Below are 13,935 nucleotides of genomic sequence, written 5' to 3'. Positions count from 1 at the left end.
GTTTAAGGTTAAACTGGAGGTTAAACGTGGAAAAGGGTGGAGGCATACTGGAGGTCGAACACGTTTAACCTCCAGTTTGAGGTCAAACTGGAGGTTAAACGTGGAAGCTTAGAATGGTAGTCCTGGAGGTGTCGAACACGTTTAACCTCCAGTTTGAGGTCAAACTGGAGGTTAAACGTGGAAATGGAGAGAGCAACCCTGGAGGAGAAAAGCTGTCGAACACGTTTAAGCTCCAGTTTGAGGTCAAACTGGAGCTTAAACGTGGAATGGCTCCCTGGTACTCTTCCTACTTCTGGCGTTTAACCTCCAGTTTGAGGTCAAACTGGAGGTTAAACGTGGAACTCCTTCCTGAGTGGCATTATCATTCTGGCGTTTAACCTCCAGTTTGAGGTCAAACTGGAGGTTAAACGTGGAATGCTTCTTTAGTGAGGCTTTTCATTCTGGCGTTTAACCTCCAGTTTAAGGTCAAACTTCAATTCCAGCATTTCTTATCCTTCATGATTTTGACGTTTAAGCTCCAGTTTAGGCTTAAACTGGAACTTAAACTCCACATGTGATATTCAGGCTTCCTTTATTGATTTTGTTGCTTCCTTGCTTAGCCTCTTCTTCCCTGAAATCATCCAAACAATTGCATCAAAGTCTTGCAAAATTTCATGAGAAATCTTCCATTCATAGCATTTAAGTATTATAACTAAAACTCATGGAATATGCATCAAAATCATATTGTTTGGATGGTTCATTGCTTTGTTCTTCATTTAACCATTTTTGGTTACTTTAAGCTCAAGAAAATGCATAAAACAACTAAAACTAACAGAAAAATGCTAGTGAAACTAGCCTATGATGCCTTGGCATCAGGGGGTACCTGCAAGGGACTCCGATGCTTAAGTTAGCAAGGGTATTAAGTAGGTTTTTAGTAGAATCAGAGTATGAATTATACCTGGGTGCTCCAGTGTATTTATAATAGTGTGGAGTGACCTTCTTAGATAAGATAAGTTAGTTATTTTTATCTTATCTTATCTTATCTTTGAGTGAGGTTAGCTTATCTTCAAGGGAACCGCCCTTATCTCTATATGCTTGGGCTGCCTTTGGATCTATGTCGTATTCCTTGAGTTGGCCCCTTTTTGGGCTTTCCTGTCGATTTGGCCGAGCTCTTTGGGAAGAGGTCGGATAGTCTGACCTGAAGAGGTCGGTCATTTTGTCGCTAATCATCCCGGTTCGGATAGCTCGACCCAGGGTATCAACAGTTATCTTATCTTATCTTTGAGTGAAGTCATCTTATCTTTAAGGGGAACCGCCTTTATCCTTCTAGGCTTTGGCTGCCTTTAGATTGGGCTGTGTCCCTTCGTTTGGGCCTGCTTGGGCCTCTTATGGCGATTTGGCCGAGCTCTTTATGAAGAGGTCGGTAATGGGCCAACCTTTCAAGAGGTCGGTCTTGGGCCAACCTTCTAAGAGGTCGGTCATGGGCCAACCTTCTAAGAGGTCAGCCAACTCGGTCCTTTATAGCTCGAACTGATGTATGAATAGTAGTTCTCCAATAGCCTTGAAATTGGCTATGTTCGCAAACCAAGGAGCTTCTTGGATCATTATCAACTGCTCATCAGGGAAGCTCTCATTTACTGCAAATTGGGATGCATCATCTTCTTCCTGTGGGATCCTTGAGAGGTGGTCAGCCACTTTGTTTTCTGCTCCACTCCTATCTTTTATTTCAATGTCAAACTCTTGGAGAAGCAGGATCCACCTTATTAGTCTGGGTTCGTACTTTTGTTTGGTAAGCAAGTATTTGAGTGCTGCATGATCAATGAATACAATTACTTTGGAGCCAATAAGATATGATCTAAATTTATCAAAAGCAAAGACAATGGAAAGTAATTCCTTTTATATAGTGGTATAGTTTCTTTGATTGTCATTGAGGACTTTGCTGGCATAGTAAATAACAAGCACCCATTTGTCCCTCCTCTATCCTAGGACAGCACCAACAGCAAAGTCGGATGCATCACGCATCAACTCAAAGGGTAGATCCCAACTAGGTGGTGCTATGAAAGGTGCAGAGGAAAGCTTGTTCTTAAGCTCTTCAAAGGCTAACATGCATTCTTTATCAAAAACAAAAAGTACATTAGAGACAAGTAGGTTGGTCAAAGGTTTGGAAACCTTGGAGAAGTCTCTAATAAACCTCCTATAGAAGCCAGCATGTCCTAGAAAACTTCTAACTGTTTTGACATTACAAGGTGGGGGTAACTTTGCAATCACCTCCACCTTAGCCTTGTCCACATCTATGCCTCTTTTTGAGATCTTGTGGCCAAGAACCACTCCCTCTGTAACCATAAAGTGGCATTTTTCCTAGTTCAAAATAGGGTTGGTTTCTTAGCATCTCTTTAGCACCAAGGCTAAGTGGTGTAAGCAGTTAGAATACGAATCACCAAATATAGAAAATTCATCCATAAACACCTCAATGAATCTTTCAATCATGTCTGAAAATATGGAGAGCATGCACCTTTGGAATGTTGCAGGTGCATTGCACAATCCAAAGGGCATTCTCCTATAAGCAAAAACACCATATGGACAAGTAAATGAGGTTTTTTCTTGGTCCTTGAGGTCTACAACAATTTGTTTGTAACCAGAATAACTGTCCAAGAAGCAATAATACTCATGTCCTACCAATCTTTCAAGCATCTAATCCATGAAAGGTAAGGGGAAGTGATCCTTCTTGGTGGCCTCATTAAGCTTCCTATAATCGATGCACATGCGCCAACCGGTCACTGTTCTAGTAGGTATCAACTCTTTTTTCTCATTTGGTACAACAGTGATCCCTCCTTTCTTTGGGACTACTTGCACTGGGCTTACCCAAGGGCTATCTGAGATAGGGTAAATCACCCCAGCTTGCCACAGTTTCATCACCTCTTTTTGAACCACTTCATTCATTGTTGGGTTCAGCCTTCTTTGTTGCTGTCTTGAGGGCTTGGCTCCTTCTTCAAGTAGGATTTTGTGCATGCACATTGAAGAACTAATTTCCTTCAAATCTGCAAGTGTCCATCCTATAGCATCTCTATGTTGTCTTAGCACTTGGGAAAGCTCCTCTTCTTGCTCCTCACTCAAGCTTGAATTAATAAGCACTGGGTAAGTGTTGTTGTCACCCAAGTATGCATACTTCATGCTTGGAGGTAGGGTCTTCAGCTCCAGTGCCTCTACTTCCTTGTTATCCTTGTGGTTCAGCCTGATTGAATTCTCCATGATCTCTTGTGGTAACTCCCCATCTGATGCTTGTTGTTCTAGCTCCATAATCTCTTCACATTATTCTTCCTCCAACACTCCTTGAACAATCTTTTCTATGGTATCTACCATCATGCACTCTCCTATGGATTCCTTGGGATAACTCATCGCCTTGAAGACATCAAAAACCATCTTCTCTTCATGTAACCTTAAGACTAGCTCCCCGTTTTGAACATCAATAATGGCTCCAACAGTAGCTAGGAATGGCCTTCCTAGGATGATAGATGTGTTGGCTTCCTCTTCCATATCCAGCACAACAAAGTTAGTTGGGAAAATAAACTCTCCCACTTTCACCAACAAATCCTCCACTACCCCATGAGGAAACTTGAATGTTCTGTCAGCCAACTGGAGTGCCATCCTTGTTGGTTTGGCTTCCTCAATCTTCATCTTTCTCATCATGGCCAAGGACATGAGATTGATACTAGCCCCCAGGTCACACAGTGCTTTTTCAATGGTGATATCACCTATGATGCATGTAATTTAGAAGCTCCCAGGGTCTTTCATCTTCTGAGGAAGCTTCTTTTGTATGATGACACTGCACTCCTCGGTTAACACTATGATTTTTTTCTCTCCTCAGTTCCTTTTTCTTGTCATGAGCTCCTTTAAAAATTTGGCATAGAGGGGCATTTGTTCTACTGCCTCAGCAAAGGGTATGTTAATTTGGAGCTTCTTGAAGATCTCTAGAAACCTTGAGAACTGGCTGTCTTTTCCATCTTTTTTCTTTAGCCTTTGTGGATAGGGTGCTTGTGGTACATAATGCTTTACGACTGCCTTTGATGAAGATGGTGCAGGAGTCTCTTCTTCTTTCTTATTTTCAGGCTCCTTTGCATCATCTTTTTCTTGATTGCTTTGACTTGGGGATGCCTCTTCTACTACCTTTCCATTTCTAAGTGTGATTGCCTTGCATTCCCCTCTTGGGTTGACCAAGGTATCACTGGGAAATGTATGTGTGGGCATTGGAATTTGCTTAGATAAGCTTGCCAATTGTGCCTCCAATTTTGAAATTGTTGCACCTTGATTCCTTATGTTTGATCTGCATTCTTCTTGGTTGGCATCCATCTTCCTTTCGGCTTGTATTTGTCTTTCCAAAACATTGGAAATGTCTCCTATCAGCTGTGTGATGCCAGGGCATTTTGGTCAGTTTCACTGACCTTTTCTTTACTGTTTTTAGGGTAGTTTCATGCATTTCCTTAGAAAATAAGCTAGTTTTGGGTAGATATTCACTTACATCTTGATTCAAGCATACATTGTGCACCATACATGATTTCATGAGGATTTTGCATGAATTTAATGACAAATTGGATGTTGTACTTCCCATGACTTGGACTAGAACTTTGATGCACTCTATTGCTTGATTTCAGGACAAAGGAAGCAAGGAAGAACCACGTTAGCAGCCACGTTAATCTAATTAACGTAACTCCTAACATGGAATGGGAGTAACTTGCAAAGTTAATGAGAAAAGTAATCGCCAATAACGCTCTCGAAGCCATCATTGCCCACGTTAAGCGTCACGTTAACTAAGTTAACGTGAACTCTAACATGGAGGAAAAGAAATAGAGCCAACGTTAGTGACACTTACCTTTGTCACTAACGTTGGACTAAGCTCAAAAGTGGCCACGTTAAGAGCCACGTTAACTAAGTTAACGTGGGATCTAACGTTAAGAAGCAAGAGAGAAGCCAACGTTAGTGACATTCACCTTTGTCACTAACGTTGGCCAAGCCTCCATAAGCCACGTTAACTCCCACGTTAACTTGGTTAACGTGGAAGTTAACGTGAAGCAAGAATGTGATTGCCAACGATAGTGACACCGAACATTGTCACTAACATTGGAATGAACCCACACAAGCCACTATGAGCCACGTTAACTCCCACGTTAACTTAGTTAACGTGGAAGCTAACGTGGATAAGGAAATGATGAGCCAACGTTAGTGACACTCAACTTTGTCACTAACGTTGGAGATGGCTAGCATGGCCATGTTAGAAGCCACGTTAACCTAGTTAACGTGGACTCTAACATGAGAAATAGGAGCACATTGGAACGTTAGTGACAAAGGTAAGTGTCACTAACGTTCTCGAAGTTTGGCAAGCCTACGTTAAAAGAGCCACGTTAACTAAGTTAACGTGGACTCTAATGTAGGAAAGGGGGAGACTTCTCAACGTTATTGGGAAAGGTAAGTCCCAATAACGTGTGCGAAGGACAAAGAGGCAACGTTAGTAGCAACGTTTGTGCCACTAACGCTGGAGTTAACATGGCTCTTACTTTGGTGAGGAACGTTAGTGAAAAAGGTGATTGTCACTAACGTTCTCAAACCCACATTTCCACTTAAACATTAACACCACTAACGTCCTGAGCTAAAGTCTCTGCCCACTTCACACTTTCTCTCTGCAAGTAAAATTAAGCCCAATGAAGAAGATAACTGCTTCAAACTCAAGATCCAAAGGCCCATACCCAAGACTTGAAGAGCCAACTAGAAGATCAGAAGAGTAGTATATATAGGAGTAGCTTTGAATTAAAATGAGAGTGGGAAATTATAGGGAGCCTCTTGGCATAGAACTATTCTCTATATTTTACTTTCTCTGCACTTCTAGTTTCATCATGTATTCTCCATCTTTGTTTTCATTTTCCAGAGCTATGAACAACTAAACCCCTTTCATTGGGTTAGGGAGCTCTGTTGTAATTTGATGGATTGATGAGCGGATAATTTATACGCTTTTTGACGTTGTTTTTAGTATGTTTTTAGTAGGATCTAGCTACTTTTAGGGATGTTTTCATTAGTTTTTATGTTAAATTCACATTTCTGGACTTTACTATGAGTTTGTATGTTTTTCTGTGATTTCAGGTATTTTTTGGCTGAAATTGAGGGACTTGAGCAAAAATCTGATTCAGAGGTTGAAGAAGGACTGCTGATGCTGTTGGATTCTGACCTCCCTGCACTCAAAGTGGCTTTTCTGGAGCTACAGAACTCAAAATGACGCGCTTCCAATTGCGTTGGAAAGTAGACATCCAGGACTTTCCAAAAATATATAATAGTCCATACTTTGGCCAAGAATCGATGACGTAAACTGGCGTTCAACGCCAGCTCTCTGCCCAAATCTGGCGTCCAGCGCCAGAAAAGGAGCCAAAACCAGAGTTGAACGCCCAAACTGGCACAAAAACTGGCGTTCAACTCCAAGAAGGACCTCTACACGTGCAACACTCAAGCTCAGCCCAAACACACACCAAGTGGGCCCCGGAAGTGGATTTATGCATCAATTACTTACTCATGTAAACCCTAATAGCTAGTTTATTATAAATAGGACATTTTACTAGTCTTTTTGACTATCTTTGATCAGTTGTATGCTATCTTAGATCACGTTTGAGGGCTGGCCTCTCGGCCATGCCTGGACCTTTCACTTATGTATTTTCAACGGTAGAGTTTCTACACTCCATAGATTAAGGTGTGGAGCTCTGCTGTTCCTCAAAGATTAATGCAAAGTACTACTGTTTTCTATTCAATTCATCTTATTTCGCTTCTAAGATATCCATTCGCACCCAAGAACGTGATGAAGGTGATGATTATGTATGACGCTCATCACCATTCTCCCCTATGAACACGTGCCTGACAAACACTTCCATTCTACATGAAATAAGCTAGAATGAATATCTCTTAGATCTCCTAACCAGAATCTTCGTGGCGTAAGCTAGAATGATGGCGGCATTCAAGAGAATCCGGAAGGTCTAAACCTTGTCTGTGGTATTCCGAGTAGGATTCAATGAATGAATGACTGTGACAAGCTCCAAACTCGCGATTGCAGGGCGTTAGTGACAGACGCAAAAGGATAGTAAATCCTATTCCAGCATGATCGAGAACCGACAGATGAATAGCCGTGCCGTGACAGGGTGCGTGAGCATATTATTCACTGAGAGGATAAGATGAAGCCATTGACAAGGGTGATGCCTCCAGACGATTAGCCGTGCCGTGACAGGGCATTGGATCATTTTCCCGAGAGATGACCGAAAGTAGCCATTGACAGTGGTGATGTATCACATAAAGCCAGCCATGGAAAGGAGTAAGACTGATTGGATGAAGATAGCAGGAAAGCAGAGGTTCAGAGGAACGAAAAGCATCTCCATTCGCTTATCTGAAATTCCTACCAATGATTTACATAAGTACCTCTATCCCTATTCTATTATTTATTATTCGAAAACACCATTATCAATTTATATCTGCCTAACTGAGATTTGCAAGGTGACCATAGCTTGCTTCATACCAACAATCTCCGTGGGATTCGACCCTTACTCACGTAAGGTATTACTTGGACGACCCAGTGCACTTGCTGGTTAGTTACACGGAGTTGTGAACCATGGTCTTGGCATCATGTTTTTGGCGCCATTTCCAGGGAAAGAAAGAGCAATGAATTCTACATAATTAAAGTGTAATCACGATTCCGCGTACCAAGTTTTTGGCGCCGTTGCCGGGGATTGTTCGAGTATGGACAACTGACGGTTCATCCTGTTGCTCAGATTAGGTAATTTTCTTTTTATTTTATTTTCAAAAATTTTTCAAAAATATTTCTAAAATTTTCTCATCTGTTTTCGAAAATAATATAAAAATGTTTTCAAAAAATTTTATTCAAAATTTTTAAAGAATGAATTCTAGTGTTTCATGAAGCATGTGAAGCCTGGCTGGCTGTAAAGCCATGTCTAATTCCTTTGGGAATGAGTATGTCAGGCGTGTCATGTCTGAATTACATGCTGAAGCTTGGCTGGCCATTGGCCATGTCTAGTGTTTTGGACCGGAGCTTTCAATGAAAGCTTGGCTGGCTCGTGAGCCATGTCTAATTCCTGGACTGAAGCTTTAGACTAAACATGGCAAGATTCCTAGAATTCATGTTAAAAATTTTGGAATCCTTATTTTTTCTTTTTCATATAATTTTCGAAATAAAAATCCAAAAAAATTAGAAAATCATAAAAATAAAAAATATTTTTTGTGTTTCTTGTTTGAGTCATGAGTCATGTTATAAGTTTGGTGTCAATTGCATGTGCATCTTGCATTTTTTCAAAAATTTCATGCATTCATAGTGTTCTTCATGATCTTGAAGTTGTTCTTGGTAAGTCTTCTTGTTTGATCTTTGCATTTGCATGTTTTGTGTCTTTTCTTGTTTTTCATATGCATTCTTGAATTCTTAGTGTCTAAGCATTAAAGAATTCTAAGTTTGGTGTCTTGCATGTTTTCTTTGCATTAAAAATTTTTCAAAAATATGTTCTTGATGTTCATCATGACATTCAAAGTTTTCTTGGTGTTCATCTTGACATTCATAGCATTCTTGCATGCATCACATGTTTTTATCTAAAATTCTCATGCATTGCATCATTTTTCTTGTTTTTCTCTCTCTTCTTTAAAAATTCAAAAAAACAAAAAAATATCTTTCCCTTTTTCTCTCATCAAATTCGAAAATTTGAGTTGACTTTTTTAAAAAATTTTAAAATCAAATTGTTTCTCATGAGTCAAATCAAATTTTCAATTTGAAAATCTTATCTTTTTCAAAATCTTTTTCAAAAATAAAATCTTTTTCAAAATTCTTAGTTATTTTCGAAAATTCCAAAAAAATATTTTTCAAAAATCTTTTTCTTATTTTTATATCAAATTTTCGAAAATAACAATAACAATTAATGTTTTGATTCAAAAATTTGAAGTTTGTTACTTGCTTGTTAAGAAAGATTCAAACTTTAAGTTCTAGGATCATATCTTGTGATTTTTTGTGAATCAAGTCATTAATTGTGATTTTAAAAATCAAATCTTTTTCAAAACTAATTTCAATCATATCTTTTCAAAAATATCTTCTTATCTTATCTTTTTCAAAATATCTTTTCTAACTTCCTAACTTCTTATCTTTTCAAAATTGATTTTCAAATTTGTTTCAACTAACTAACTAACTTTTTGTTTGTTTCTTAACTTTTTCAAAACTACCTAACTAACTCTCTCTCTCATTTTCGAAAATATCTTCTCTCTTTTTCAAAATTTCTTTTTAATTTATTAATTATTTTAATTTTTAAATCTTAATTTTTGAAAATTACTAACATTTTTCAAAAAAAAAAACTATTTTCAAAAATCACTAACTCTTTTTCAAAAACTGTTTTCGAAAATTTCTTCTCTCTCATCTTATTCTATTTATTTATTCATCTACTAACATCTCATCTCACATCTCTACCGTCCTCACAGTTGTGTTTCTTCCATTATATTACATTCTTTGTCTCCCCCTCTTCTTCTACTCACACAGGGATCCCTATACTGTGGTATAAAGGATCTATATTATTATTATTATTATTTTTCTGTGCCCTCTTCTTTGTCATATGAGAAGGAGCAAGGATAAGAACATTCTTGTTGAAGCAGATCCAGAACCTGAAAGGAATTTGAAGAGAAAATTAAGAGAAGCTAAATTACAACAATCTAGAGATAACCTTTCAGAAATTTTCGAACAGGAAGAGGAGATGGCAGCCGAAAATAATAATAATGCAAGGAGAATGCTTGGTGACTTTACTGCACCTAATTCCAATTTACATGGAAGAAGCATCTCCATTCCTACCATTGGAGCAAACAACTTTGAGCTGAAACCTCAATTAGTTTCTCTGATGCAGCAGAACTGCAAGTTTCATGGACTTCCATCTGAAGATCCTTTTCAGTTCTTAACTGAATTCTTGCAGATATGTGATACTGTTAAGACTAATGGAGTAGATCCTGAAGTCTACAGGCTCATGCTTTTCCCTTTTGCTGTAAGAGACAGAGCTAGATTATGGTTGGATTCTCAACCCAAAGATAGCCTGAACTCTTGGGATAAGCTGGTCACGGCTTTCTTAGCCAAGTACTTTCCTCCTCAAAAGCTGAGCAAGCTTAGAGCTGATGTTCAAACCTTCAGACAGAAAGAAGGTGAATCCCTTTATGAAGCTTGGGAAAGATACAAACAGTTGACCAAAAAGTGTCCTTCTGATATGCTTTCAGAATGGACCATCCTGGATATATTCTATGATGGTTTATCTGAGCTATCAAAGATGTCACTGGACACTTCTGCAAGTGGATCCATTCACCTAAAGAAAACACCTGCAGAAGCTCAAGAACTCATTGACATGGTTGTTAATAACCAGTTCATGTACACTTCTGAAAGGAATCTTGTGAGTAATGGGACGCCTATGAAGAAGGGAGTCCTTGAAGTTGATACTCTGAATGCCATATTGGCTCAGAATAAAATATTGACTCAGCAAGTCAATATGATCTCTCAGAGTCTGCATGGAATGCAAGTTGCATCCAACAGTACTCAAGAGGCTTCTTATGAAGAAGAAGCTTATGATCCTGAGAACCCTGCAATAGCAGAGGTGAATTACTTAGGTGAACCTTATGGAAACACCTATAACTCATCATGGAGAAATCATCCAAATTTTTCATGGAAGGATCAAAAGCCTCAACAAGGCTTTAATAATGGTGGAAGAAACAGGTTTAACACTAATAAACCTTTTCCATCATCCACTTAGCAACAGATAGAGAACTCTGAACAAAATGCTTCTAATTTAGCAAATCTAGTCTCTGATCTATCCAAGGCCACTGTGAGCTTCATGAATGAAACAAGGTCTTCCATTAGAAATTTGGAAGCACAAGTGGGCCAGCTGAGTAAAAGGATCACTGAAATTCCTCCCAGTACTCTCCCAAGCAATACAGAAGAGAACCCAAAAGGAGAGTGCAAGGCCATTGACATAAGCACCATGGCCGAACCTACAAGGGGAGTGGAGGACGTGAATCCCAAGGAGGAAGACCTCCTGGGACGTCCAGTGATCAATAAGGAGCTTCCCTCTGAGGAACCAAAGGACTCTGAGGCTCATCTAGAGACCATAGAGATTCCATTGAACCTCCTTATGCCCTTCATGAGCTCCGATGAGTATTCCTCTTCTGAAGAGAATGAGGATGTTACTGAAGAGCAAACTGCCAAGTTTCTTGGTGCAATCATGAAGCTGAATGCCAAATTATTCGGCATTGATACTTGGGAAGTTGAACCTCCCTTGTTCATCAATGAACTAAGTAATCTGGATCAACTGACATTGCCTTAGAAGAGACAGGATCCTGGAAAGTTCATAATACCCTGTACCATAGGCACCATGATCTTTAAGGCTCTGTGTGACCTTGGTTTAGGAATAAACCTCATGCCCCTCTCTGTAATAGAGAAACTGGGAATCTATGGGGTGCAAGCTGCTAGAATCTCATTAGAGATGGCAGACAATTCAAGAAAATAGGCATATGGACAAGTAGAGGACGTGTTAGTAAAGGTTGAAGGCCTTTACATCCCTGCTGATTTCATAGTCCTGGATATTGGAAAGGAAGAGGATGAATCCATCATCCTAGGAAGACCTTTCTTGGCCACAGCAAGAGCTGTGATTGATGTTGACAGAGGAGAATTAGTCCTTCAATGGAATGAAGACTCCCTTGTGTTTAAAACTCAAGGATCTCCCTCTGCAACCATGGAGAGGAAGCAGAAAAAGCTTCTCTCAAAGCAGAGTCAACCAGAGCCCCCACAGTCAAACTCTAAGTTTGGTGTTGGGAGGCCACAACCAAACTCTAAGTTTGGTGTTGAACTCCCATATCCAAACTCTAAGTTTGGTGTTGGGGAGTCTCAACAAAGCTCTGCACACCTGTGAGGCTCCATGAGAGCCCACTGTCAAGCTATTGACATTAAAGAAGTGCTTGTTGGGAGGCAACCCAATTTTTATTTATCTAACTATATTTTCCTTAGTTATATGTCTTTGTAGGTTCATGATCATGTGGAGTCACAAAATAAATATAAAAATTAAAAACAGAATCAAAAACAGCAGAAGAAAAATCACACCCTGGAAGAGCATCTGTCTGGCGTTCAACGCCAGAACAGAGCATGGTGCTGGCGCTGAACGCCCAAAATGGGCAGCTTCTGGGCGCTGAACGCCAGAACAGGCATGGTTCTGGCGTTCAACGCCAGAAATGGCACACAAATGGGCGTTGAACGCCCAAAATGGCCACCAACTTGGCGCTGAACGCCCAGAGTTGTGTGCAAAGGCATTTTTACATGCCTAATGGGTGCAGGGATGTAAATCCTTGAACACCTCAGGATCTGTGGACCCCACAGGATCTGTGGACCCCACAGGACCCACTCAGGATCTGTGGACCCCATAGGATCCCCACCTACCTCCACTCACTTCTTCTCACCACTCTCTTTCACACAACCCCATAAACACTCTTCCCCAAAAACCCTTCACCAATCACCTCAAACTCTCTTCCCCATCACCTCTTCACCACTCACATCCATCCACTCTTCCCCATAAACCTACCTCATAAACTCCACCTACCTTCAAAAATTCAAAACCAATTTCCCACCCAAACCTACCCATATGGCCGAAACCACATCTCCCTCTCCCTCTCCATATTTCTTCTTCTTCTTCTTCTATTCTTTTGTTTATTGCTCGAGGGCGAGCAATATTCTAAGTTTGGTGTGGTAAAAGCATAAGCTTTTTGTTTTTCCATTACCATTGATGGCACCTAAGACCGGAGAATCCTCTAGAAAGGGGAAGGGGAAGATAAAAGCCTCCACCTCCGAGTCATGGGAGGTGGAAAGGTTCATCTCCAAAGCCCATCAAGACCACTTCTATGATGTTGTGGCCAAGAAGAAAGTGATCCCCGAGGTCCCTTTCAAACTCAAAAGAAATGAATATCCGGAGATCCGACATGAAATTCAAAGAAGAGGTTGGGATGTTCTAACAAATCCCATCCAACAAGTCGGCATCCTAATGGTTCAAGAGTTCTATGCTAATGCATGGATCACCAAGAACCATGATCAAAGTAAGAACCCGGACCCAAAGAACTATGTTACAATGGTTCGGGGGAAATACTTAGATTTTAGTCCGGAGAATGTGAGGTTAGCGTTTAACTTGCCCATGATGCAAGGAGATGAACGCCCCTACACTAGAAGGGTCAACTTTAATCAAAGGTTGGACCAAGTCCTTAAGGACATATGCGTGGAAGGAGCTCAATGGAAGATTGACTCCAAAGGCAAGCCGGTTCAACTAAGAAGATTGGACCTCAAGCCTATAGCTAGAGGATGGTTGGAGTTCATTCAATGCTCAATCATTCCCACTAGCAACCGGTCTGAAGTTACTATAGACCGGGCCATCATGATCCATAGCATCATGACTGGAGAAGAGGTGGAAGTTCATGAGATTATACCTCAAGAACTCTACAAGGTGGCTGACAAGTCCTCCACTATGGCAAGGTTAGCCTTTCCTCACCTCATCTGCCACCTATGCAATTTGGCTGGGATTGACATAGAGGGAGATATCCTCATTAAAGAGGACAAGCCCATCACTAAGAAGAAAATGGAGCAAGCAAGCGAGCCCATTCATGGAGCTCAAGAGGCGCAAGAAGCTCATTTCCATGAGATCCCTGAGATGCCTCAAATGCACTTTCCTCCACAAAATTTTTGGGAGCAAATCAATACCTCCCTAGGAGAATTGAGTTCCAATATAGGACAACTAAGGGTGGAACATCAAGAGCACTCCATCATGCTTCATGAAATAAGAGAAGGTCAAAAAGCAATGAGGGAGGAGCAACAAAGACAAGGAAGAGACATAGAAGAGCTCAAGGACATCATTGGTTCCTCAAGAAGGAAACGCCACC

The 13,935-nt window shown here is 40.3% G+C and overlaps 1 protein-coding gene and 1 non-coding gene across 2 annotated transcripts; both read right to left on the bottom strand.

Annotated features, from left to right (window-relative positions):
- Positions 1 to 1,956: 1,956 nt before the first annotated feature.
- LOC140183038 (uncharacterized) lies at positions 1,957 to 3,276 on the bottom strand. The gene is made up of 2 exons (XM_072231039.1): positions 2,842 to 3,276; positions 1,957 to 2,337 (listed from the first exon to the last, which is right to left on the bottom strand). The coding sequence occupies exons 1-2, from the start codon at positions 3,274 to 3,276 to the stop codon at positions 1,957 to 1,959; spliced, it is 816 nt and encodes a 271-aa protein (XP_072087140.1).
- Positions 3,277 to 10,136: 6,860 nt separating this feature from the next.
- Positions 10,137 to 10,244, bottom strand: LOC112788712 (small nucleolar RNA R71). Its single transcript, XR_003196066.1, has one exon. It is a non-coding gene; the product is annotated as a small nucleolar RNA R71 (small nucleolar RNA).
- Positions 10,245 to 13,935: the final 3,691 nt, after the last annotated feature.

Source organism: Arachis hypogaea, chromosome 20, assembly GCF_003086295.3.
Source record: "Arachis hypogaea cultivar Tifrunner chromosome 20, arahy.Tifrunner.gnm2.J5K5, whole genome shotgun sequence".
NCBI classification, from domain to species: Eukaryota; Viridiplantae; Streptophyta; class Magnoliopsida; order Fabales; family Fabaceae; genus Arachis; species Arachis hypogaea.
Note: the sequence above shows the minus strand (reverse complement) of the source record. Positions and strands in the feature narration are given on the sequence as shown.

Bases quoted from the DNA above. Each gene is read 5' to 3' on its own strand.
- LOC140183038 (XM_072231039.1), bottom strand. From the start codon at position 3,276: ATGGAGCTAGAACAACAAGCATCAGATGGGGAGTTACCACAAGAGATC. The intron at 2,338-2,841 runs GTAAGCCCAGTG...ATTTTGAACTAG, and splicing joins CTATCTCAGATAGCCCTTGG to GAAAAATGCCACTTTATGGT.